The sequence below is a fragment of the Salmo salar genome, chromosome ssa26 (genome assembly GCF_905237065.1).
Source record: "Salmo salar chromosome ssa26, Ssal_v3.1, whole genome shotgun sequence".
NCBI lineage: Eukaryota > Metazoa > Chordata > Actinopteri > Salmoniformes > Salmonidae > Salmo > Salmo salar.
The window spans coordinates 7,331,102-7,359,070 of record NC_059467.1 but is presented as its reverse complement, the minus strand read 5'-3'; the positions used below and the strand labels follow the sequence as shown (position 1 = coordinate 7,359,070).

The 27,969-nt window shown below is 44.6% G+C and overlaps 1 protein-coding gene across 2 annotated transcripts; it reads left to right on the top strand.

The window, feature by feature from the left end:
* Positions 1 to 672: 672 nt before the first annotated feature.
* LOC106587061 (ankyrin repeat and BTB/POZ domain-containing protein 2) lies at positions 673 to 27,933 on the top strand. Of its 2 annotated transcripts, none has more exons than XM_014174949.2 (15): positions 673 to 1,780; positions 15,184 to 15,333; positions 17,383 to 17,590; positions 18,444 to 18,596; positions 19,655 to 19,820; positions 20,034 to 20,123; positions 21,124 to 21,225; positions 21,372 to 21,604; positions 21,737 to 22,011; positions 24,272 to 24,450; positions 24,703 to 24,808; positions 25,016 to 25,118; positions 25,237 to 25,384; positions 25,619 to 25,735; positions 26,664 to 27,933. In XM_014174949.2, the coding sequence occupies exons 1-15, from the start codon at positions 913 to 915 to the stop codon at positions 26,907 to 26,909; spliced, it is 3,144 nt and encodes a 1,047-aa protein (XP_014030424.2). In that variant the 5' UTR covers positions 673 to 912; the 3' UTR covers positions 26,910 to 27,933. The 2 variants fall into 2 exon arrangements, with proteins under 2 accessions (XP_014030424.2, XP_014030425.2); XM_014174950.2 differs by having other exon boundaries at positions 25,622 to 25,735; positions 26,664 to 27,932.
* The last annotated feature ends 36 nt before the right edge of the window (positions 27,934 to 27,969 follow it).

The following is a 27,969-nucleotide window of genomic DNA, read 5'->3' as shown; positions in this document are numbered from 1 at the left end:
TCAAATACATGTTTTCTACATTTTGATTGTTTCTTTCTTTCTTTGTCGAGAACCAAAATGTTAAATCTGTGTTGAGTATTATTTTCAAGTCAACCTACATGAGAAAGTATGCAGGAGTATTTTATATTACAGTGGTTCCCAAACTTTTTCAGTTAGTGTACCACCAATTTAATTTTGCTCTGCCCGGAGAACCCCTGAAGTACCCCCTCATGTGCATTTTACCAGTAGGCCTATGGTCTCATGAGTCTTCTCATGTACCCCTAGGGGTCCTAGTACCCCTGGTTGGGAACCTATTTTTTAGTAGAAGAGTATTAACACATATTTTAAGACTAGTTTTCTCTGGTCAGGACTCCGAGCCCTACTGAAATACCTTGTTCTTGGCTATAACTAGGGTCTAGGGTTTTTCCTGGTCAGGTCAGGTCAAGTGATCAGGAAAAACTCAGTTCCCTAAGAATTAGTCCACTGTTTCGTCATTTCCACACGATGGTGCTGTAAAGCTGTTTCTGTATGATGGTATTGTAACAGGATACCACTCCTGGTTTGCATAGGTTTCATTTATCTGATTGGTTCTGACCTATATTGGTTCAAAGGGCTCTCAAAGCCGATTGGTGCGCGCAAAGGCTAACTCTCATTGGTCTCACTCCTCTAACGTTTAATGGTAACATTTAACAGAGCCAGCAGAGCAGTGCATGTGCCTGTGGAGCTGCGACTGGCAGCAGGCAAGACTGCGTCCATGGACAAACATCGAAACTACTAGAGAAGTGATTGAATAAACGTATCTACAGTCATTTAACTATTTTATTCTATATATCTATACTTGGAGAGGAAACGTTCACGGGGTGTATTTCTTGCAGTGCGTAAAAGTGACCTTCGAATCTCAGAACAGAAGCACGTCTCAAGAAAGCGACAATAATGTCAGGTACCTTCAGTCCCAAGATGACGAAAACCCTGGAAGATCTGAGTCTGGACTCGGGCTACGGAGCTGGGGACTCCTGCAAGTCCCTCAGCCTCTCCTCGTCCAGGTCCCGGCACTCCCACACCCACCCACACCGGGGGACCTGGTGGAACCAGATTAGCTCTCTGAGCAGTAGGAACGCCAGCTGGGACACAGTCAACACGGCGCTGCCTGAGGATCCAGAGGACATACTCTCCAAGTGTCCTCGTCTGCCGACACTGGAAGAGGTCCCCTGGACCGACCGGGAGATCGCTGAAGTCCTGCGTAAAGTAGCAGGTGATGAGGTGGCTTTCTCCGGTGACGCAGTCAGCCGTCTCTCGCTGCTCTTGCAGAGGGCTCTGGTTCGGATCTCCCGGGAGGCTCAGAGACTGAGCGAGCTGCACCGGCGATGCACACGCTTTGAGGTGCAGAGCGCCATTCGGCTGGTGCTGAGCTGGGGGCTGGCTGAGCGGTGCGTGGCTGGCACGGTGAGGGCCATTTCTCTCTACTGCATGAGCTCAGGCGAGACACTGCGTCAACGGGGCAAGTCCTCGCGCTGCGGGCTCAGCCTCCCGGTGGGACGGTTCTTCAGGTGGATGGTGGATACGCGTGTGTCAGTGCGCGTGCATGAGCACGCAGCCATTTGCCTGGCCGCGTGCGTGGAGAGCCTGGCGGAGGAAGTGGTCGTGCGGGTGTTGATGATGGCAGAGGAGCGGGAGAGAGAGCGCGAGGGCACCTGTTGCCTGGTAAATATTGAGATCCTGGACGGGGTCGTCAATGACGACGCGGAGCTGTGGGGAGTGATGCAGAACTACGAGCATCTGATATGCGGGAAAAATGCCAATGGTAAATGTGTGTGTGTGCGTGTATGCGTGCGCCCCAACCCTGATGACACAATATGTGAATCAATGATCACTTTCCCTCTGTCCATGCACTAAATACACACACCCCTTTCCAATAATGATTTTCTTCTCCTATGACTGCGCACAATGGAATGGTTCTTCAGTGAACATGCATTTTGATAATTCTCTCTGGCAGCTTTTGGAAGTCTAACAGAAACATTATGTAACCTCAGGGATTTAAAGGAACAAAACAAAAGTCCACTCAGGCAGAATATTCGAGAGAGCGAGAGAGAGGCCCTTCTAAAAAACTGACCCCACATATGAGAAGCATGCATATGTGTGTTGTCAGTAGCAGTGCTTGGGTAAAATCACTGAGGAAGCTAAACCAGGAAAAATAAGCCATACTACAACCTATGTGTTGTGATAATTGCGATGTTTGCTCTGTAACCTGTTAGTTCATATGCCTTGCGACCGTGATATAGAGGCCTAAGGCTGAGACAGTAAGAAGACAACCACACCTTTGTTTCATCACAAAACTGGAGAGCATATTGCATGTAACAAACAGTAACAAACAGAAAAGTACCCAATTGTCATACTTGAGTAAAAGTAAAGATAACTTAATAGAAAATGCCTCAAACAAAAGGGAGTCACCCAGTAAAATACTACTTGAGTAAAAGTCTAAAAGGGTTTGGTTTAAAATATACTTCAGTATCAAAAGTAAATGTAATTGCTAAAATATACTTAAGTATCAAAAGTCAAATTATAAATCATTTCAAATTCCTTATATTAAGCAAACCAGTCGGCACAATTTTCGTTTTTTATTTACGGATTGCCAGGGACACACTCCAATGCTCAGACATCATTTACAAAAGAATCATGTGTGTTTAGTCAGTCCGTCAGATCAGAGGCAGTAGGGATGACCAGATATTTTCTCTTTATGAGTGTTTGAATTGGACCCTTTTCCTGTCCTGCTAAGCATTCAAAATGTAACAAATACTTTTGGGGTACAGGGAAAATGTATGATTTTTTAAAAAGAATGTAGTGAAGTAAAAGTTGTGAAAAATATAAATAGTAAAGTACAGATACCCCAAAAAACTACTAAAGTATTTTTACTTAAGTACTTTATGCCACTGGTTACATAACCTACAGCATGGTCAATGAAATTAACATTTCCGTCATTTTCGGACTACTAAACAACTATTGATTTAGAACACTGTACCATCAGTCGCAAAGAAAACAGGAGCTGCCTCTACTATTCCAGGACCATTTCAACTTCAACATCATTAAATCACCCATGCTTAGTCTAAAAGATTCCAAAAACAATTTAGTCCAATCAACGTAAGCTAAATATGTGGCTATCCATGGTATTGATTTCTGTGTGTGTGTGTGTAAGTCGAAAAAACATGTTGACTTACCCTACTTGTAGAGAAACGCCAATGCCATCCTCCTCTCTTTCATGATGCCGAAACCATCATACAGTACATGCTTTTAGTTTTTGTTGTTCTGGGCTACCTGGCTAAAATGCTTGCTCGCTAGCCTAACTTCCTATCATTCATGGGCAACGATTAGCCAGCTTGTTAACATTAGCCTACTACTACATCTATCTACATATTGAACTTCCATCCTCTCAGGCCAGATGTACAATGTATGAATTTATGGTTGGATCAGAATCGCCGTTAAATCATTGGCCAGTACAAGAGTGAAGTTAAACCACAAGTCCAAATCCCTATCTCCATCCATGGCTTATTTAGGAAAGGTCCAAATTTAGCTTGCAAGACCTGAGGACAACAACACAACGAGATGCAGCAATTCAAAAAAAATTCTGTCAATGACGTTTGGCTTGATGTGATGTGATGTGATGTGATTGGTGTGAAGCCAAATCCAAAATGGCTTCCCTTGACACTTTTTTTTATGCATCAGGACTATTCAAAGTTGAGCTCACTCAGTTTAGCTCAATGCTGATTGGCTATTATTGTATACTTTTTATCAAGGGAGGCCAAATGCTTGCTGGCTTCCCTTGCATTCAATGCTACGGGCAGCAACAATATCATACTCTTTTTGACCATACAGCATCAGATAGATGGGCTACACATACAGAGACAGAGGGGTGCTGTTTTGCTCGCTCAGATGCCTTCTCCATTGAGATACATTCAGCCTCTTGCGAACTGAAGGAAAATTATGGTACATTTTTGGGGGAAGCCTGGCTTTCCATGAATACATGCCACTGTGTGTTGTGTGTGTGTGTTGATCAGAGTGCAAATATTGATATTTCATTAGCCACAGTGATTAGGGTGTGCTTGTGTCCACAAAAAACATTTGTAGACTCATTCTATAGAGAGAGTGAGAGAGAGAGAGAGAGAATTGTGTTCTGGTTTTGAGGTTGACTAATGATGTTGTGATAATCCAAATGTCCCCCCTATTCCCTCTCTTTGTATGTCCTTGAAGTCCCAGAGCAGGCTAAATGCCCTAACTGTTACAAATGGACTCCATGGAAAAGCAATCACGGTGATAAGTGGTGATCTCACTGGTTTCCTAGGTCCTCTAGTCCCCAGAACCATAGACCTACGCTCTGCCACAAGTATATCAAGGTTAAGGGGAAAGCCCCACTGAGCCCGACAGACAGGAAACAGTCATTAGGTGTAACGTAATGGAGGACTGGAAGTGGGAGATCTCCTAGGGTGCTGTGGTTAAGCCACAGTGTGTGTGTGTGTGTGTGTGTGTGTGTGTGTGTGTGTGTGTGTGTGTGTGTGTGTGTGTGTGTGTGTGTGTGTGTGTGTGTGTGTGTGTGTGTGTGTGTGTGTGTGTGTGTGTGTGTGTGTGTTTGCGTGCGTGCATGTGTGTGTGGTGGACTGAGAAACGAGGAGTTAAAGGAAGGAGCCATGGTTCACATCACCAGTCAGAACCCTAATTGGAGGCCAGTTAGGGGGTCCTTTTTTCCTAAACCAATCACACACAGAATAGTCTCTTTTGTTTGTTTGGATAGAAATGTGTCTTTCCCATTTATACCATTGTATGTTATTGCACGGTACTCTATTACAGTGTTATTACAGTTTATATGTGTTCGACCTTCATCTGTACCTTCATCTGTGCACAGTAGCCTCAGCTCACCCATCTTCCCACAGTGTGTTCTAATCAGAGGCGCAACTTTGCTTTTAAAAGTGGGGGGGACATAACCTGGCGGGGGGTTTGGGGTCCTCCCTCAGAATTCTTTTGGCATCTAAAGCTAATTTCCTGCATTTCTCCATAATCCAATATGCCTATTTTGGGGTCACTTTGATTGTTTCTTAACACTTCTACATGAATGTTATTCTACCATAGTTATGGATAATCCTGAATGAATTGTGAAAATTATGAGTGACGCACAAATATCATACCCCCCAAAAAATGCTAACCTGTTATTGTAATGGTGAGAGGTTAACATGTCTTGGGGGTATGATATTTGTGCGTCTGTACCTTTCTCACACAGTCATTCAGGATTATCCTTAATCATGGTAGCATCCACATGAAGTGTTTAGAAACATATTATATTCTTATTTACAATAAAAGTGACTCCAAAATGACACAATACATTATTTACAATGCATTTATATTGGTCACAAAATAATCTGAAACACAACCAAAACAAACAGCAAATGCATCCAACAAATTTGTAGAGTCACAAGCTTGATGTAGTCATTGCTTGATATGAATGTGGGACCAAATACTTAACTTTTTACTACTTTAATACACATACAAGTGAATTTGTCCCAATTCTTTTGCTCCCCTAAACCGGGGGGACTATGTACAAAAATAGAAAGAAGGGAAAATCTGTAGACATGCGGAAAATAAAAGAACACTGCCAGAATTCAGCCAGCCTTCACAAGAGCATAATATATTGAAATATGTCCCTTTTTGTGTTTTACACCTCCAGAAGAGGAATTATTTCTGAGTGCATGATTCAGTTTCACTGGCATATAGTATGTTCTATGGATGGCCTTAAACTGCAGCAATTTCTGTCTGAGATTATATGAACATGACTGGGCATTCTAACATATCTGTATCCATTCATTACCATCATCAGTAGTGTCTCCCAGGTCTTCCTCACATTTTTGTTTTACATATTTTATGTCATCAAGAAAAGCCTCTATCAACCGCTGATACAGTTTAGAAATCAATTTTAGAGGTTTGTCAGACTGCCTTAAAGTAGTTTCAATCTTTGAAGCTTCTGGCTTGTCCAGTGTTTGCTACACAGAACGAAAAGTGTTGCATCTGCAAAGTTCCCTTCAGCCACCTGTCACCATTTGATACTGCTCAGATGACGCATGACAAAGAATTACCTTGGTGTACATTTATACATTATATTATCCAATAATAGAACCAATAGAACTCAACCAAGCTGCACTGCTTCTTGACGCAATACCCACTTAACCCGGAAGTCAGCCGCACCAATGTGTCGGAGGAAACACCGTACACCTGGCGACCGTGTCAGCGTGCACTGCGCCCGGCCCGCCACAGGAGTCGCTAGTGCGCGATGGGACAAGGACATCCCTGCCGGCCAAACCCTCCCCTAACCCGGATGACGCTGGGCCAATTGTGCGCCGCCCCATGGGTCTCCCAGTCGCAGCCGGCTGTGACAGAGCCTGGATGAGCGATGAGACAAGACTGTAACTACCAATTGGATTCGACAAAATTGGGAGAGAAAAAAAGGGATAAAAAAAGATCCATTCACTGATTGTTATAATATACTGCAATATACTGCAAAAATCAGCTGAGCTCCGTACACTGGTCTTCTCTGGCTGTTTGACCCTGCTGGGACACCTGTCACCATCTGATCCTGCTAAGACATGATGAGAATAGTGTTGTGTACTGACTGTGCACCATGACAGTAAAGCCTCTAGAGCTGTTTATTACTATCAGTGTGAAAAGTAGGGAATTAGCTAGGGAAACTGACAGATCGGTAACGTTGCATTGCTATACTAACATGGATTAGTTGATCTAATGGTACATCAACTGGCGAAATAGAGCCAAGTTAATTTACTTCTGTTGAAACCGGACAAAACAAAGGCTACAAAACATTTCCATACACACAACAACTGTTAGATACTGCTACCTGACAGATAGCTAGGCTGAAGTTAGTTCATTCACTTCAGACAGAACTTCAGTCGAGTGGGGATGAAACATTAGCTAACGTTGCATATCAGTTACACTACTAGCTCAGCACTGGGAATAAAAACATTTTTCCTGTTAAGTCAAACATCAGTTACCTTGCCAACTACATTAGTCAAATAAAGAGTAGCCAGTTTTATGCTCTGCTTGCTTTTACATCTCTGAGAAAAAGAACACAGACAACAGCTGCCTCTGCACGCTCTGTGGTGTCCACGCAGTCCTAAATCCAGCCGGCTGAAACCACCAAACAGCTTACCCAAGCGCTCTGAGGCGTCCACATGGTCCTAAAGCACACTGATGTTGGATTTTGTATTACAATGCAATGATAAAACTGGGGGGGACAACATTTTTATTTCAGAATGTGGGGGGGGGGGTCATGTCGCCCCCATCCCCAGTGAAAGTTGCGCCCCTGGTCCTAATGGAATTCATTATACAACGGGTGGGTCTAATCCTGAATGCTGATTGGTTAAAAGTACATTCCAGTCGGAGTCTATTCCACAAGTTACTGTACCACTGGCTAAATCTATGACGTTAAAATTACTATTTACTCTGTTCCATCTGACTGCTCAATCCACTGTCTCATCAATCAAGCAATCAAATGAATTTATAAAGCTCTTCTTACATCAGCTGATGTCACAAAGTGCTGTACAGAAACCCATCCTAAAACCCCAAACAGCACGCAATGCAGATGTACTGTTTGACGTGACTGTAAGTTAGCCATAGTTGGCTAGTTAGCAAGCAAGGGATAAGAACGTTGCCAGCCAGTATGGCAATGGAACATTTAAAACGAACGACTGGGTCGCGTTCATAGATAGAGAACAAAAATTCAACGACCAGCCGGCTTGTGTAGCAACCCTAGATGTGTTTCGGGACTATATTTTGTGGAGGGATGAAATAGTATGAATAAATTAATCAAATAACGTTTTTAATGAAAATATGTCACTCATTATCTGAATATGTTGGTAGCCCGTTGACTTCGTCTCGGGCCTAACAACACCCATGTCAATATATCCTCCAAACACCGGCTTCTCAGGCATTATCACTGAAGTAGAAACCAGTAGCACTACTTCTCAAACCAACACCATATGTCAAAGACGTATTCTACCGTGTAATTGCCTCTCATTTAAGATTTTAACAACAGTTTTTAACGACAGTGTGTGTTAGTCTGTAATAACTGGGCTACTCTCTAGTGTATACAATCCTCACACAAACACCTCGTAAATACTAATAAGTACACAGCAGCTACTACAGTAGGTTATGCTCTAAACCAGTGGTTCCCAATCTTTTTCGGTGACTGCAAAGTAAAAAATTACAGTGTTGACTTATTTTAACCCGGGATGAGTATTTTCAACATTATGAGGAGTCAATGAGCTCTAGTGTCAGAATTAAATTGGAGTGTAAAATGATGCGGTCATTGCGATGTAAATCCAACTCAATTCAGTGGAATGAAAAAACGCACCAATCAACTGCTGTGGTTGTGGATGATCATTATTTCGACTTGCATGTCAATGCAATTGCTCCTGCACATCCTCAAATAATCATGTAAGTAACGTCAACAACTAATAGCAAAGTTTTCACTTTGACATTTACTTAATTATAGAGTAATAGCCTATTGATGTTAAACCAGTGCTATATATTATTACACATTCATGTGTGAATTTTAACACAATTTTGAGTCAAATTAACTCTGAAAATGTGACACTACCTGTAGAGTAACTTTAACACTATGTGGACTGGGACCAAATGTTATCTGAAACAGTGTTGAATTCAACTCTATATGTGTTAACTTAACACTTTTATTTTTACTGTGTGGTACTGTCTGGAGTACCCCTGAAGTACCCCCTTATGTGCATTTTACCAGGAAGCCTATGGTCTCATGAGTACCCCCTGTGGATAGGTACCCCCAGGGGTTCTACTACCCCTGGTTAGGAACCACTGCTCTAAACACTACATACACGGCTAGAGGCCAGCATTCCGCTCTTATACGGGGGCATGGGTTTATGGCTCACTGGGTTATGCTAAAGCTTAAAGGAACTGTTAATAAAGCACACACTAGGTGTTGATTATTGCTTTTATGGGGGAAAGAGTCAGGTTTAATGTTACTGTGAAGCTGACATTGGTAGGTTGGCAGGTGCTGTTACTACAGTCATGAACAGGTCTAGGAGAGGATGGAAGGAACAAGATATCTAGTATTCTCTCTGTCTCTCTCTGTCTCTCTATCCCTCCCCCTCTATCCCTCCCCCTTCACATTCCTTTCTCCGAGTGCCCCTCTCAATTTTAGATACATCTGACCTACACTCAATATGATCAAATGACCATGGCAAGTGATAGTACCTAACCCATAAACTTTGTGACGGTAAATCCAACATATTCGATTCTCACTGTGAAACTAGATAAGGTGCTTCCTCTCACGAGAGGATCTGTTCTCAGCATTCTCTCTTTGCGCTATCCACACACACAGCTTGATGTCTCATCATCATCCTCCTCCTCTCAGATCTCTATAACAGCAGGCTCATACTGCCTCTGCACCATAACATCTCTAGATGTATCATGAGATGTATTGTATTGTCTTCCAGAGTAGAGGTTATCCCTTTATAGTTTTTACTAGTCTGTTTGAAAATGGCCATGGTTTGTGTTAACTGGGAAGCTATATCATTTAGTCCTTTAATGTTGTTTTTGACTCATCCGGAAAACAGTTTAACTTCCTAGTTATATCACGTTTTAGGGAAGACCCAGATGCGGACAGATACACAAAAGTGTATTACTAGAACAGGAGGTAGGCAAAACGACAGGTCAAGGTGGTCGGTAATCCAGATCAGAGTCCAAAAGGTACAAAACGCTGGTAGGGTTGAAGAACAAAACAAACTGGCAACAGACAAACAGAGAACACAGGTATAAATACACTGAGGATAATCAGGAAGATGGGAAACAACTGGAGGGGGGTAGAGACAATCACAAACACTGCGCCTCACAAACATGCTTCCCTATTCTCCAGCTGAGTGCCGTCGCCAGGCACGAGGTGGGAAGGATGATCTCGGGTTTTGAGGTTATAGCCGTGGGGCTATAGCGGCATGACAGCGCATCTAGCTTGACATTCTTGGATCCCGGTCGGTATGAGAGGGAGACGTTGAACCGGGCAAAAATCAGGGCCCACCTAGCTTTCCTGGATTTGAGAAGCTTGGCGTTGCAGAGATATTCCAGGTTCTTGTGGTCAGTCCACACAATGAGCGGATGTTCCGCCCCCTCCAGCCAGTGCCTCCGCTCCTCCAACGCCATCTTCACTGCGAGAAGCTCACGATTCCCCACATCGTAGTTCCTCTCCGTGGCATTGAGGCGATGGGAGAAGAAGACGCAGGGATGTAACTTGAGGTCCAGGGTAGAACGCTGCAACAGAACAGTCCCCAGTCTGACATCCGAAGCATCGGCCTCCACCACGAACTGGTGGGACGGGTCAGGATGAACCAAGATGGGATCTGTGGTGAAACAGTGTTTGAGATCCCGGAACGCCCGGTCAGCAGCTGGGGACCACGTGAACAGAACCTTGGGAGAGGTCAGTGCAAACAGGCGGGAAGCCAAGGTGCTGTAACCCCAGATAAAGCGGCGATAAAAGTTGGCGAATCCCAGGAAACGTTGCAGCTGCACCCTGGAAGTAGGCTGGGGCCAATCCACCACCGCTCTCACCTTCCCGGGATCCATCTGTACACTCCCTGCAGCGATGATGTTAACCCAGGAAGGGGATGGGGGAGCGATGGAATTCGCACTTCTCTGCTTTCACAAAAAGATGGTTCTCCAGGAGGTGTTGGAGAACCTGTCAAACGTAGACCACGTGTTCTTGGGCGGAGCAGGAGAAGCCGAGGATGTCGTCGAGGTAGACGAAGACGAACCTGGTTCAACATGTCGCGAAGAACATCATTAACCAGAGCCTGGAAAACAGCTGGGGCGTTGGTAAGGCCAAATGGCATGACTAGATCCACGTAGTGACCGCTGGCCGTGTTGAAGGCAGTCTTCCACTGGTCCCCTTCCCGTATCCGCACCAGGTGGAAGGAGTTCCAGGTGGCAGGCTGCACTGACTTCAGGCAATGTGCGTGGCAAAACGGGCTCCAGCCCATGATGGCACCATAAAACCAGTCAATTTACATTTACATTTACGTCATTTAGCAGACACTCTTATCCAGAGCGACTTACAAATTGGTGCATTCACCTTATGATATCTAGTGGAACAACCACTTTACAATTGTACATTTATATCTTTTTTTTGGGGGGGGGCAGTAGAAGGATTACTTTATCCTATCCCAGGTATTCCTTAAAGAGATGGGGGATTGTGTCTCTGGAGCCAAGTGAAACCAAATACAACGGGAACTGATGAGATTTAATGAGCAGGAATTGGATTGTCTCGCTGTGGTTCTCTGTCACACGTAGGTAGATGGGGGTGGTATTGTGGGTGACCCGGCATATAGAGCGCCTGTCCAGGGCTCTAACATCCATGGGAATGGAGAGGGGCTGAGTGGGGATGCCCAGCTCGGACACCAGGGTAGCATCCATAAAGCTCTCATTGGCCCCAGAGTCAATGAGTACCCGGAGAGATTTCGACTGGTTCCACAACAGCAAAATGGCAAGAAAAGGGGTAAGGGGAGAGAAAAAGTTATCCGTATGGCCCACCAGAGTAATCGCTCCTACCGGTGAGCCTGGTCTTTTAGTGGACAGGTGGAGACGAAATTACCAGTAGTCCCGCAATACAGGAAACTCTTAGTGTGAATACCTACGTGTGACAGGGAACCACAGCGAGACGATCCAATTCCTGCTCATTAAATCTCATCAGTTCCCGTGGTATTTGGTTTCTCTTGGCTCCAGAGACACAATCCCCTTATTGACTGGTTTTATGGTGCCATCATGGGCTGAAGCCCGTTTTGCTACGCTCATTGCCTGAAGTCAGTGAAGCCTGTATAGCCATTCGGCTGGAGACAGACTAGCTCTGCTTGGTTGCATTGGCTCGGGATAAGGTGAATAGGCAGACTTTGGAGACTCTCAAGGGAACTCAGATAGCTTCATGTTCTCTCGGCAACAGAGCCATCGGGGACTTCCGGGATGCCTCGGAGACGAGGTGGAATCCTTGGGCGGGCAAGTGAAATCAAATCTCCTTCCTGCGTAGTCGCCCGTCGATCCAAATGGTCAAGGCGATGAGTCGAGATCTGTCGGTAGTTCCCGGGCTGCAAGCTTGTCCTTTACTTCCTCCGATACTCCGTGCAGTGACATGTCGGACAGCGATTCCAGGTTCCAGGCACTCTCAGCTGCCAAGGTGGGCAACCAGGAATTTCCATGCACCTGTAGGCAGCGACCTCTGAATTTGGGGTGATTATGTACTGTTGGTTCATAAAATCAGATCACATTTAACCCTACTGTTATGTGATTGATTACAGGCCCATCATAGTGCCTAGTGTCTGTGACACGATTGAAACACCCTTACTGTGCTTTTGTAAGGCAAATTATCATAATGACCATAGATGTCAGATGTCAACACCAAGACAGGACATGCAGACTGACCCCTGTGTCTATTTCCAACAGGTTCCTTCCACTCTAACCCGCACTCTAACTCTCTCTCACTCTTTCCCTTTATGTCCTCTCTGCCTTTCGCTGCCTTTTTCTCTTATTCTACACTCTTACTTTTTAAATATGAAAGAATTAAAGGTTATTTTGCCATTACTGCATAAGCCCTTTGAGCTAATGCATTTTGAGAAATGTGCAGGACATCTGGTAAATCATGCGCTTCTGTCAAAAGGGGGTTTCAGTAAAGTTTGGGTAGTATATGTGTAACTCAGGGTAGGATTGGTCCCTATGTCTCCCCTCTATCCATACTGCTGTTTTAGTCTGACCAAACAGTCATGGCATTATGCCCTGCCACAGAAAGGACATGTTGTGTGTCACAGAAAGGTGACTGTGCCTCTGTTTTCATACACACACACACACACACACACACACACACAGCACACACACGCACACAAACACACCCCCCAACACGCACACACGCACAGCACACACACACACACACACACACACACACACACACACACACACACACACACACACACACACACACACACACACAGGAGGAAGGAGGAAAAGGAAATAACGTAATCATACATGATTAGGCAAGTAAGCATGGCTTGTGTTCACACACACAGTAGCCGTAGCCTTGGGGAGTTAGCAAGCACAGGTAGGGTTTGGAAAACACTCAGTTGTGCTTTGTACCCCCTGAAGACTGGCCTCTTGTTGTGAATGAATGGACTATATGTACAAATACTTGTTCAGACGGCACACCTTACTTTTTCCCCCTAACAAAGTAGCTAGGGGTAATCAATGTAAGTTATCCAAAAGGCTTATATTTCATTATGCTTCTACAACCAAGAAAATATTTATTTCAAACCAAGATAAGTCTTTTTTAGAACACCTAGACTAAGTCAGTTGGATTGAGACCCACTTGGGAGCTACAGACAGTTTATCTTTGGTTGTGGCTTAAGCTTAGTTTGTGAACCGAACAATTCATCTTTGGTGTGATTTACAATTGCTACCAATAGTCCCGTTATAAATATTGGATTTCTTTCAATCCAAATGAAAGCCTCCAGTTGTGTTGGATAAAAGTTACAGAGTAACTCCTATCTACTTGAAAAGTTCTCTCACACACTTAACATACACGATACACACAAAAATATACACACATATCTCAGAGAAGACTTAGGGCTGGTGGTGAGTCTGAGGCTGTGTGTAGAGTCACTGATGAGACATGATTCGTTTTGGGGGTTGCCAGTGTGGGGACCATGGTGTGAGGGAAGATAGGTGGGGTGTGACTGTTTGTCTGTCTATGTGTATGGCTTATCCACTTAGTATGGGGCGGAGGGTGGACAGTGGTTGTGGGTTCAGTTCATCAGGATCACTCTGAATGCTCTCCTAAGGTGCATCCCAAATGGCCCCTTATTCACTTTATAGTGCACAACTTCTGACTAGGGACCATAGGGCTCTGGTCAAATGTAGTACACTATATAGAGAATAGGGTGCCATTAGTCATTTAACATCAATACGTCATACACAGCCCTCTCCCACACTCATATAAATAGCTGAGTAAGACTAGTGGCTTGGGGGAGGGAACGTTGCATACTACGCCTGTAGAGAGCAGAGCTATCCTAGCTTGGCTTTTGGCTTTTGGTGCCTTTTCCATTGTGTAAAATACAAGAGAGTCAGCAAATACCCGTCTCACACAATGTGTGTGTGTGTGCATGTGTGTGTGTGTTTGCCTGTGTGGGAGTATGTGCGTGTGCGCGTGCATGTTTTATATTTGTGTTTCTAGGAAACCTCCCTGTAAGGGGTGTTTCTATTTGGGAGTGGGTGTGTGTGTCATATACTGTACACATTACTGACTTTGTGGCTTGTAGGGCTGTAATTCTCTGTGGGAGAAAGCAATAGATTAGTTAAAACCCCTTTTGGTCAGGCAGTAAATCGTTGAACATTCCATTACTACTCTGTTACTACACTCTTAGAATAAAAGGGTTCCAAAAGAGTTCTTCGGCTGTCCCCACAGGATAACCTTTTTTGGATCTAGGTAGAACCTTTTTTTTCTAAGAGTGCACCCTACAAATGAGAATTCAATTTTATTTTGGGGTATGGTTAAGATGTGATCACATGCATCAAGGCATTATCTGTCTCATTTCCTGAAGATTTAAATTAAAGGCTAAATTCACATTTTAAAGGTGGGAAATATATATATATATATATATATATATATATATATATATATATATATAAGAGAGAGAGAGAGAGAGAGAGAGAGAGAGAGAGAGAGAGAGAGCTCGTAAAAGAGGACAGAGAGAGGTGGTATGTAACTAAACATTTACCCTCTCACCCCATGTCTCCTCAGTCTTTTCTCTCTCAGAGTGAATCTTAGTTCATAAAACAAACTAAATCCGATATGATCCCCTCATTATTCTCCCTGGTTACATAACTGTCCTGGTAACTAGCAGTGCATTCAACCTTCACCTCCAAAGCAAAAGTTTTATATAGTCCGTCTGTGGTCCTGGTTGTTTCTGTGCAGATGTCGAGCCATGGTGGCAGACACTGACAGCGTTAGTGTGAGTTGAAACACTACATTAATGCTTAAATAAGTTGAGGTCTTTGAGGGATTTACTAACTCATTATGAGTAAATGTTCCTTTGATATCTTCAACCTTATATATTTTGCTAACAATTATTTTGTGTGTACATTTTGTATGTACAGGTGAGCTATCCCTGCCAGCCCATGTCAGTCCGTACACAAAGGGTCCCCGGGCACCAATGGAGAGCAGGGAGGATGCCTACGCCCATCTGGAGCTACGCACCCTGGAACAGTCCCTTCTGGCCACATGCGTGGGCAGCATCACAGAGCTCAGTGAGTGTGTGTGTGTCTTTGTGTGTGTCACATTCTCAAGCTTCACATTCACTCAAACACTCTCAAACGTATTACGTACCCTCTTCATTTTACATTCAAAGACTCCCTCTCTCACACACGCTTTCCCAAACACTCACATACGCCTCTCGCTTTAGTCCTAGCCAGCGAGGAACTATCTGGTCCTTATGCATGTGATTCATCAGCCTTATCTAGTCAGGAGAAAGAGACAGTTGCAGGCACAGACTCCTACTGACCACGTTCAACCTTATTCTGAGTAGAGGGCCATCTTTCACATTTAGAGTGGTACCAGCTGTTAACTCCAACATCCCCAGTCTGTCTTGCTCTTCTGTTGTTCATCTTCATTAAAACTAGGGCACCTAAGTAGGGCGGCACTGTTTGGGAAAGATGGCACCCAAAATTCTAATTTTGAATCCATCCAACTGTCCATTTGTCTCATGTATTTTGTTAGAATGTAAACTTACTTAGACGTCTCTTTCTGTAAGTCAGTTGTCCCCGAAACATTTTAAAGTGCTGTGCCCCACCTAGCTATAGCCTCTCAAATAGACAAAACACGTTTCTAGCCAACAACTAAGGCCGGGATTCAATCCCATCATGCTTTGTCGACAATGCACCTTTTAAAGGCAATGTTGCCGTGCTCGCAGAGACCGTCGGCTCAATCGGAAATTATCTTTAAATGGCGCATTGTCGACAAACTTAACTCTTTAGCCACAGTCTAGTAGGGACTGGTCAGGAAACACAGCTTTACGAATTATGTCAAAGCTAGCATTGTAGAAAGGATGACAGACAGACGATGTTGGTGTAGATAACAACACTGGTCTCAGGTCTGACGATAGCATAATAAAGTTAACCCTGTTCACTGTCTTTTTTAAAAATCTGACCCTTGGTCTGTCTCTAGGGTCCCTTCATTAGAATCAGACAGGGATTTCGTATCCACTGAAACATTAGGCTATATAACAGACTACTGTGTGTTCCCAAAACAGAAGGGCACTTTCATGTCAGCCACAGGGTCTTATAGACCCCCTTGCTCTCCCCGCCCCTCACACACACACACACCCCAAACACACGCACACACACTCCCCTGTTTTCACAAACCAAACAAATTCCATGTGGGTCCTTTCCTCTCTGGTCATCTTGGGAGTAGCACCTAGCAAAACAGTGCACACACTTGTTCGTTCTTGGAGACCAAGCGCATGAATTAAATGGGACAACATACAGTTTGTTTCAACATAGAAAGAAAAAAATGTATCATAATTGTGGTGCTTATTGATATCACTAGAGATTAAACATTGTCTAGTATATCTTCCCATATGGATATACAGTACATACTGTAAATATGATATGAACTCAAATCTGCATGTACTTTGACAGACACAGTGGCTACTTCAGGAGTCTTGGCATCATTAAAAAAGGAGTAGTCGTTTTAAGATTATAATCTCTTCCACATGAGCAGATTCTCTCACAGCTCTCTGGCTGCTACGTTTAAGAGCTAGCTTCTCTTCTTTCTAATGCCTTCCACATATGTTGCGGGATAAGTGACTGCGATAGCTACAGCTGAGGACGACTATTCCTGATTTAAGGGTCTATAAGGAAGGACGTGCCGTGGAGCCCAGCTAAGCCCGACTCTGCTCCCAAACTTGACTTCTAATGAGCTTTATCTGAGACTCGACCACTGAACCGTTCTCATTGTCTCATCTGTAAAGAGATATAATAAGACACAGAATTGATTAACGTAAGACTAACGTTACATCCAGCTGCTACCTGTGATATCTGAGAAACTGAAAGGGAAAACGTGCAATGTAGCTCTGTCTATGAGTGTACTGACAGAAGTTGAAAGTCCCACAGTTTTGCATTACACATGCATTGGTAAGGAAACCAATACTGTATACATAGCATTGTGGGTACTGCAGTACATCATGCTACATCTACAGCATCTATGTTTAATAGAGCATGTATAGCTGAGGTTTTATGGATTTGTATCAGATGATGATGTGTGTGATACTAAATGCGCGTGTGACTGTTTCCTCTCAGGTGACCTGGTGTCACGGTCCATGCACCACATACAGCGCCTACGCGCAGTTAGCCACTCCCTCAGCCCTATTTGCCCAGCAAATCAGCATCCTGTATTCTGGGCGCCCGATGCCATGCGTACCCTCTACTACTTCCTGTCTAGCCCACAGATGGAATCACTGGAGAACCCAAATCTAGAACCCCCCAGGATGGCCCTGAGCAGAGAGAGGTAAGGGCTGTGTGTGTGTGTGTGTGTGTGTGTGTGTGTGTGTGTGTGTGTGTGTGTGTGTGTGTGTGTGTGTGTGTGTGTGTGTGTGTGTGTGTGTGTGTGTGTGTGTGTGTGTGTGTGTGTGTGTGTGTGTGTGCGCGTGAGTGTTGAGCGTGTGCATGTGTCTTCTTGTATGCTTAGGCACACAGAGATATTGTTTCCCTCCACCTGGTACCAATTATAATCACAGGCCCCATTAACCCGTTAGCTTCCAGTTAGACTCAGCTCTGTGTCTCTGTTGAGCCCTGTGATCTCAGTAACTATAACCAGAGAGGAAAAGGTGAAGCGAGAGGTTTCACTCTCGCCAAAATCTTTCCAAAATAAGCCCAATGTGTTTCTATGGGCTTATTTTGGACCTAAGCTTGTCGCCTGCTTTTCTGCCTTTGGGACAACGACTCCCATTGTTAGGGCGGAGACATGAGAATCTAGACATTATAAACAGATCTCTGCCATAACGACCTGCCTCTGTGCTCTGGGGAGGTGAAGAGACCACATGTTCTAAAACAAGCGTCACATCAGGGAAACAGTGTTCTCTTTATAGTCCTTTGTTAACAGTAAAATGGTACCCTTTTTCTCAATTAGGGCAAAAGTTATGGGAGGTTGCTACATCAACACACATTAAGACTACCAAAAAACACCCTGTGTGAACCTGTTTTAGCCCACTGCAGGAAAAGGTTAAGTAGTCGTTATTGTACAAAAGGCTGAGGAATTGGTCCTTTATGCCAGATTTGAAGGCATTGTGGGATTTTGAGCCATTGAGGAAAGTTAATAAATTATATAACTTCAATGTTTGAATCTTTGCTCCTCCCCCCAGACTGTTTATGCTCCTTCCCCCTCTGATGGAGTGGATACGGGTTGCCGTGGTACACGCGGAGCACCGCCGCAGCCTATTGGTGGACAGCGATGATGTCAGACAGACCGCCAGACAGCTCCTCCCAGGACTGGACTGTGAGCCCAGACAGCTGAGGTAGAAACACACTGAGCATTGCATGTTTAATGACATACACTCACCAGCCACTTTATGAGGTACACCCATCTAGTACCGGGTCGGAACCCCCTTTGCCTCCAGAACAGCCTGAATTCTTTGGGGCATTCCGCAAGGTGTTGAAAACGTTCCACAAGGATGTTGGTCAATGCTGACACGATGGCATCACGCAGTTGCTGCAGATTGGACGGTGGTACATTAACTCTGAGAACAGCCCGTTCCATGCTTTATTGGGTTGAGGTCTGGGGACTGCGCAGGCCACTGAAGTAAACTGAACTCGCTGTCATGTTCCAGGTGATGTTTTTCCACTCCTCAATTGTCCAGTGTTGGTGATCATGTGCCCACTGAGCCGCTTCTTCTTGTTTTTAGCTGATAGGAGTGGAACCCATCTGTTGCAATAGCCCATCCGTAACAAGGATCAACGAGTTGTGAGTTCCGAGATGCTGTTCTGCACACCACTGTTGTACTGATCCGTTATTTGTCTTCTTGTGGCACACCTGTTAGCTTGCACGATTCTTGCCATTCTCCTTCGACCTCTCTCATCAACAAGCGGTCTTCGCCCACATAACTGCCACTGGCTGGATGTTTTTGGGTTTTCGCACCATTCGCTTGGGTCACTCGTTTGCCCATTCTGATGGTCAATCGAACAGTAACTGAATGTCTCAATGCCTGTCTGCCTGCTTTATATAGCAAGCCACGGCTACGTGACTTACTGTCTGTAGGAGCGATCGATTTTCGTGAACGGGTGCTGTACCTGCTAAAAACTGGCCAGTGAGTGTATATTACCGTAACATGCAATAGAAAGATGCTGAACCATACTGTTGACTTGTGAAACCAGTACATAACAGTAGGCCTACTGTCATTATTGAAGAGTTATGCATGTTAGAAGTTTTCATTGTCGCCCCTCTCTCTCTCTCTCTCTCTCTCTCTCTCTCTCTCTCTCTCTCTCTCTCTCTCTCTCTCTCTCTCTCTCTCTCTCTCTCTCTCTCTCTCTCTCTCTCTCTCTCCCCCCTATCCTCTTGTCTCTCCCTCTCTCCCAGGCCTGAGTGTTGTTCCAGCTCATTTAGGCGTCTGAACTCTAAGGCTGCTACAGAGAAGCTTCAGCTGGACCTGGGCTTCCGCATGCTGACCTGTGGCAGAGCAGACCTGATTGGTCAGGCCACACAGCTACTGGGACCATCAGGGGTTAACACTATGGATGACCAGGTAGGACTGGGAATAGGGAATATGAGATACATGGTGGGGATAGAGATGTAGGGGAGAGGGGTAGGAAATATACATATTCAGACATAAGACTGACAGGTTTTGACAGGGAAGGTAAACTAAACTTGTCAGTCTTCTGCTTGTATGCCTTACTCTGACTGGTGTTAGAGAGTGTAGAGACTGTTCAAAGTAAGATGTGTATTCTCTGACCTACAGGGTATGACCCCTCTGATGTACGCATGTTCGTGTGGAGACGAGGCTCTAGTCCAGATACTGGTGGAGGCTGGAGCCAACCTGGACCTGGCGGTGAACACTACTACTCGAAAGATATTAGCATAATATGATATAGATAGTATATCATGTAATGGGTTGAAAGAATCTGGTAACTTTCTGGCCTTCTAGGCAGAGTTGCAAAGAAAAAGCCATATCTCAGACTGGCCAATAAAAATAAAAGATTAAGATGGGCAAAAGAACACAAACATTGGACAGAAGAACTCTGCCTAGAAGACCAGCATCCCGGAGTCGCCTCTTCACTGTTGACGTTGAGACTGGTGTTTTGCGGGTACTATTTAATGAAGCTGCCAGTTGACAACTTGTGAGGCGTCTGATTCTCAAACTGGACACTCTAATGCACTTGTCCTCTTGATTAGTTGTGCACCGGGGCCTCCCACTCCCCTTTCCATTCTGGTTAGAGCCAGTTTGCGCTGTTCTGTGATGGGAGTGGTACACAGCTTTCTACGAGATCTTCAGTTTCTTGGCAATTTCTTGCATGGAATAGCCTTAATTTCTCAGAACAAGAATAGACTGATGAGTTTCAGAAGAAAGGTCTTTGTTTCTGGCCATTTTGAGCCTGTAATCAAACCCACAAATACTGATGCTCCAGATACTCAACTAGTCTAAAGAAGGCCAGTGTTATTGCTTCTTTAATCAGAACAACAGTGTGCAGCTGTGCTAACACAATTGCAAAAGGGTTTTCTAATGATCAATTCGCCTTTTACAATGATAAACTTGGATTAGCTAACACAACGTGCCATTGGTACACAGGACTGATGGTTGCTGATAATGGGCCTCAGTACACCTATGTACTGTAGATATACCATTAAAAATCTGCCGTTTCCAGCTACAATAGTCATTTACAACATTAACAATGTCTATACTGTATTTCTGATCAATTTGATGTTATTTTAATGGACAAAAAAAAAACATTTTCTTTAAAAAACAAGGACATTTCTAAGTGACCCAAAACTTTTGAACAGTAGTGTACATTTTAGACTGAGATATGTAACATTTTTCATTCTTCTCTCAGGTTCCTTGCTGCTCCCCCAGACAGCCCTCAGTCCACCCAGACAGTCGTGGTTGGGTGGCCCTCACCTTTGCTGTGCTGCATGGACACCTCTCAGTATCTCAGGTGAGTCCTCACTGCCCAGTGGAAAGGGTCTAACACAGTTTCTTAATCACACATCTCAGACTTGATAGTGCTAGCCTGTGGGAAGGTTTTTTTTGTGTGTGTGTAGTGTAGTACTAACCATTCCTCTGGGTTTCTGTGTTGTATAGCTGCTGTTGGAGGTGGGTGCAGACGTGGAGGGGACTGCTGTTACTTCCAGCCAGGAGAGTTCTGCTGAGACTCCTCTACAGCTGGCCTCTGCTGCTGGGAACTATGAAATGGTGAGCCTGCTGCTGGCCCACGGGGCCGACCCTCTACTCAGAGTGCATGATTGGAACGCTCTGACATCCCCGCTCTATGAGGACATGAACTGCTTCAGCTACGCCGCTGCACACGGACACAGGTAGCTACACCTGTCTAACTAGTCCAGGCTTGGGTTATGTCTCAATAGTCTAAAGTGCTGTCCTTTCTTTGTCTATTACCTTCAGTCAGAACTGAATAAATGAATGGATACTCATCCTCTACTCTCCTACAGGAACACCCTGAGGAGGCTTCTGACCCAGCCCCAGCAGAGGAAGGAGGACATTCTCTCTCTGCAGGAGATACTGGCTGAGGGGTTCCAGGAGGAGGAAGAAGAGGCTGGCTCACTACCTCCCCCCAGCCTCGGCCCTTGTAGCCCTGCTGTCTACCCCAGTAGCTCCAGCCCCATGCCCAGGCTATGTAAGGCCAAGATGAAGGCCCTGCAGCAGGCTGCCTACTACAGCGCTGAACACGGCTACCTGGATGTCACCATGGAGCTACGATCACTGGGTATGGATTCTTTGTAGGCCTACTTCTTTTGTTTTATGCCATCATCATTGTTTTGTGAAGGACTTGTCATGAATCAAGCATTCCGAAAGCACAGAAATATTATTTAATCCACTTTAGGTTGTTTGAGACTTTGTTCTCAATGACTGACCTACAGCTGAAGTCGGAAGTTTACACAAACCTTAGCCAAATACATTTAAACTCAGTTTTTCACAATTCCTGACATTTAATCCCAGTAAAAATTCCCTGTTTTAGGTCAGTTAGGATCACCACTTTATTTTAAGAATGTGAAATGTCAGAATAATAGTAGAGAGAATGATTTATTTCAGCTTTTATTTCTTTCATCACATTCCCAGTGGGTCAGAAGTTTACATACACTCAATTAATATTTAGTAGCATTGCCTTTAAATTGTTTAACCTGGGTCAAACATTTCAGGTAGCCTTCCACAAGCTTCCCACAATAAGTTGGGTGACTTTTGGCCCATTCCTCCTGACAAAGCTGGTGAAACTGAGTCAGGTTTGTAGGCCTCCTTGCTCGCACACTTTTTCAGTTCTGCCCACAAATGTTCTATAGGATGAGGTCAGGGCTTTGTGATGGCCACTCCAATACCATTTTCCACAACTTTGGAAGTATGCTTGGGGTCATTGTCCATTTGGATGACCCATTTGCGACCAAGCTTTAACTTCCTGACTGATGTCTTCAGATGTTGCTTCAATATATCCACATAATTTTCCTGCCTCATGATGCCATCTATTTTGTAAAGTGCACCAGTCCCTCCTGCAGCAAAGCACCCCCACAACATGATGCTCCCACCCCCGTGCTTCACGGTTGGGATGGTGTCTTCGGCTTACAAGCCTCCCCCTTTTCCCTCCAAGCATAATGATGGTTATTATGGCCAAACAATTCTATTTTTGTTTCATCAAATCAGAGGACATTTCTCCAAAAGTACGATCTTTGTCCCCATGTGCAGTTGCAAACCGTAGTCTGGCGTTTTTATGGCAGTTTTGGAGCAGCAGCTTCTTCCTTGCTGAGCGGCCTTTCAGGTAATGTCGATTTAGGGCTCGTTTTACTGTGGATATAGATACTTTTGTACCTGTTTTCTCCAGCATCTTCACAAGGTCCTTTGCTGTTGTTCTGGGATTGATTTGCACTTTTCACATCAAAGTACATTCATCTCTAGGAGACAGAACGCGTCTCCTTCCTGAGCGGTACGACGGCTGTGTTGTCCCATGGTGTTTATACTTGCGTACTATTGTTTGTACAGATGAACGTGGCACCTTCAGGCGTTTGGAAATTGCTCCCAAGGATGACCCAGACTTGTGGAGGTCTACAACTTTTTTTCTGAGGTCTTGGCTGATTTCTTTTGATTTTCCCATAATGTCAAGCAAAGAGGCTCTGAGTTTGAAGGTAGGCCTTGAAATACATCCACAGGTAGACCTGCAATTGACTCAAATTATGTCAATTAGCCTATCAGTAGCTTCTAAAGCCATGACATCATTTTCTGGAATTTTCCAAGCTGTTTAAAGGCACAGTCAACTTAGTGTATGTAAACTTCTGACCCACTGGAATTGTGATACAGTGATTTATAAGTGAAATAATCTGTCTGTAAACAATTGTTGGGAAAATGACTTGTGTCATGCACAAAATAGATGTCGTAACCGACCTGCCAAAACTATAGTTTGTGGAAATTTGTGGAGTGGTTGAAAAACGAGTTTTAATGACTCTAACCTAAGTGTATGTAAACTTCTGACTTCAACTGTAGGTAAATAATCTCTTGGGATGTAACGGTCATCGTACGCAGTGGACCAAGGCGCAGCGGGTTGAGTGCTCTTAACGACTTTTATTGAACACGTAACAAACAAAACAAGAAAACGATCGAACGAACAGGATTGCAGGCTAAAACACACAGCTATGCAACCACAACTTCCCACCAAGGGACAGGTGAAACAGGGCTACGTAAGTATGACTCTCAATCAGCAACAACGATGTACAGCTGTTCCTGATTGAGAGCCATACCAGGCCAACACAAAGAAATACACAACATAGAAAACCATAGAAATACAAAACAAGAACATTACCCAAAAACCCCGGAACACATAAATCAAACACCCCTCATACATAAATACACATCCCATTAAACCCCGAACCACATAAAACAAATACCCCCTGCCACGTCCTGACCAAACTACAATAACCAATAACCCCTTATACTGGTCAGGACGTGACATGGGACCCTAATTTGTTCCTTTATTTGTTCCCCAGGTGTCCCCTGGAAGCTCCATATGTGGCTGGAGTCCTTCCATGTAGCCCAACAACTGTCCAGGGATGAGGTGACCCTCTCTCTCCTCAGAGACTTCACAACTATCAGGCCACAGGACTACTGCCAGGAGCTGGTCTCGCTCGCTCTACCTCTCTTGTTTAACATGCTTGCAACCAGCAAGGTAGCCATGACTGCTAGGCTACCTGGCAGTCCAATTTCTCCTTCAGTCGGTGTTGTTTGGTGTTGGGTATTCCATGTAGATTACAGTATGTCATAAGAAGTTTTCATTGAGTAAATGTTCAATGGAACCTCAAACCAAAAGCAGAGTATGAATGAGAAATCAAAAAATGTTGTAATAAAATGGGTTGCAAACTTGCAATGGCTGTTATATAAAATCACATGACTCTTTCTGAACATGATTATATCCCTTTAGGACTATGCCATAACCAAGAGACTGTCAGCCATCTTCTCTCACTGTTATGGCTCTGCTCCTACTCCCTCTGTTCCTCAGATGGACCTCACTCTCTCCACACAGCTAGGTATGGAGACTGGCATACTCTCTCCATATGGAACAAACTGTAGTCTGTTTAAATATTCTGATTCTTAGGGTCCGAGTTTTCACTTCATTTCAGCAAAGTGTAACTCTAACTTTTGTATAAATCATGCTTCGTTGTGTACATGTATTTCAATGCATGTTTCTGACTCTAAATGGTGTAAACGTCACTTCGGTCTCTCTCGTCCACCAGATGCTCATTTCCTGAACAACCCAGAGATGTCTGACATAATGTTGTTAGTGGAAGGCCGTCCCTTCTACGCCCACCGGGTTCTCCTCATGTCTGCCTCCAAGAGGTGAGCTAGCATTTCCCTCCTCACACCTGAGGTGGTATGACCTTGAGTGCAGGCTCTAGTGTTTTCAGCGGCAGTCTGTGCTTTTGTGTCCACAAGATGGTTATCAAGTCTCTTTCAGGTTTCGGTACCTGCTAAGTTTCTGTGGGTCAGACACCAGCACCATCCACATCTCTGACATCACATACAGCACCTTCCAGAGGATGATGAGTTGTCTGTACTGTGGAGGGACTGAAGGGCTGCGGCTGTCACAGGCTGACGCTATGGAGGTAAGAAATGTATCGTCATTTACACTGATGCAACTTCATTCATACATCCCATTGTTGATCCATACATGTACCACAGTGGTTAAGCTTTAGGAATGGCCTCCCACTATCACTTCATTGAGGAGTGGAAAGACAACATAGTGGAGGTCATTCATGAAATGTAAGCATTTTGGAAAGATGTGATTGTATGTTTGGAGTGGTGACTTGTGATGGAAGTACTATTTGCTCCTCTGTCAGCAGCTGCTGCCAGTGGTCTGTTTCTTCCAGCTGGAGGTGCTAGAGAGGCAGTGTGAGATCCTGCTCTCCCAGAGTATCACCCTGGACAATGCTGTCAGCATCTACTTGATGTCTACGGTAAGAATTCAAACTTTGTTATCGTGAAAGGTTGTCCTATGCAGGCTTAAAACTATAAGTCATAATTGTATCTGTGTGTTGTCTGCACCTTGAAATTAGTACATGCAGTCCATTATAATGATCATAATAGACAGTGTGCCTGTGTGAGTGGTGCTTGCATTAGTATCATTGTAAAATGTATTTATTTTTACCTTTATTTAACTAGGCAAGTCAGTTAAGAAAAAATGCTTATTTTCAATGACGGCCTAGGAACAGCGGGTCAACTGCCTTGTTCAGGTGCAGAACGACAGATTTTACCTTGTCAGCACTGGGATTTGATCTTGCAACCTTGCAGTTACTAGTCCAACGCTCTAACCACTAGGCTACCTGCCACCCATATGTATGTGTCTGTCTGTCTGTCTGTCTGTCTGTCTGTCTGTCTGTCTGTCTGTCTGTCTGTCTGTCTGTCTGTCTGTCTGTCTGTCTGTCTGTCTGTCTGTCTGTCTGTCTGTCTGTCTGTCTGTCTGTCTGTCTGTCTGTCTGTCTGTCTGTTCGTCTGTCTGTCTGTCTGTCTGTCTGTCTGTCTGTCTGTCTGTCTGTCTGTCTGTCTGTCTGTCTGTCTGTCTGTCTGTCTGTCTGTCTGTCTGTCTGTCTGTCTGTCTGTCTGTCTGTCTGTCTGTCTGTCTGTCTGTCTGTCTGTCTGTCTGTCTGTCTGTCTCGTCTGTCTGTCTGTCTGTCTGTCTGTCTGTCTGTTCGTCTGTTTCGTCGTCTGTCTGTCTGTCTGTCTGTCTGTCTGTCTGTCTGTCTGTCTGTCTGTCTGTCTGTCTGTTCGTCTGTCTGTCTGTCTGTCTGTCTGTCTGTCTGTCTGTCTGTCTGTCTGTCTGTCTGTCTGTCTGTCTGTCTGTCTGTCTGTCTGTCTGTCTGTCTGTCTGTCTGTCTGTCTGTCCAGGATCACGGGGCGGCCGAGCTCAGGAGGTTCTGTGAAGGTTTCTTCCTGCAGCACATGGAACAGCTCCTGGAGAGAGAGGACTTCCACAGGCTGCTCCTGGGAGGGGCCCGTCAGGACCAGCTCTCCCCAGAGACAGAGGCCCGGAGTGGACCATGTAAGGACCAACACTCCTCTCTCCTCCTGGAGGATCTGGAGGTCACTTTGGTCCACAGGCTGCTCTCGCTGTACCCTCCCTGCAGACAGTAAGCCACCGGCTGCGTCTCAGTAGTCATAGTTGGCTTCTTTGTTCTTCCATTGTCTCGTTTCCTTCAACTGTACTGATGTGAAATAACCACATATGTGAAAGACAAGGTACTGCTATATCTGCTCTTAAATATCAGTTAGTGTGAAGGAAATGGAGGAGAGGAGGCCACATTAGAATATTGAGATGGACCCCATGTGGGGAGAAGGACAGACATACCAGCATTCCTGGAGATAAATAACCGGTGTAGTGAAGCGTAGTATCTCGCAGTGCGGTGATGTCCCCACTGTTGCCAGCACAGGTTGGTAATGCTACTCTGTCATGAGGGAGAGAAGAGGCAGGGCCTAGGTGAATCTGCCACCGGACAGAACACTTTTACAGGCCCTCAAACGTGCTCTCTCTGCCTCTGTGAATGCCCAAGGTAATGCTAAGACAGTTACTTTAGTTTCAGAGTGATGGTTAGAGAAGCAATGGTAGTTAAGCAGCTTCTTGCCACACATGCCACAAATAGGGAATGTACAACTGAAGGTGCTGCAAAAAGTTAGAGACAGAAGCTTAATGAGTTTTGCAGTTGTGGAACGCAACCTCACCATCAATTCCTCAGGTAGCCCATAGAGCAGGAAGGAGGATTGATGGATAACTGGAGGAGTACTGCTGCCATCTAGTGATGTGTAGGACTTATTCCACGGGACTGACATAGGAAATCTAGAAATAGTCCATTGTTTAAGAGAGGAAATGGATGCAATGTACTATGGCTTTAATTGATCTAGAATATGATGAAGGTTTATGGATATACCACCAATGTAACAACAGGTACTGAGACTCTTTGTTAGTAAGAAATAAAGCATTTAGAGCATTTTGGACTGCTGTTACTTACTAGAGTCCATCCTCTCTCGTGTGGATGGAACTTGGGGTTGATACGGTATATATTGTACCGGAATAACAGAACTCTGAATATGTTATTGTTCTGTAGATACAGTATGTCAATAAATGTTTTGCTCACAATAATTCTCATCAGCGTTTTTATATTAGCCCCTTTTAGAATAATATTCACCCATGGAAGTG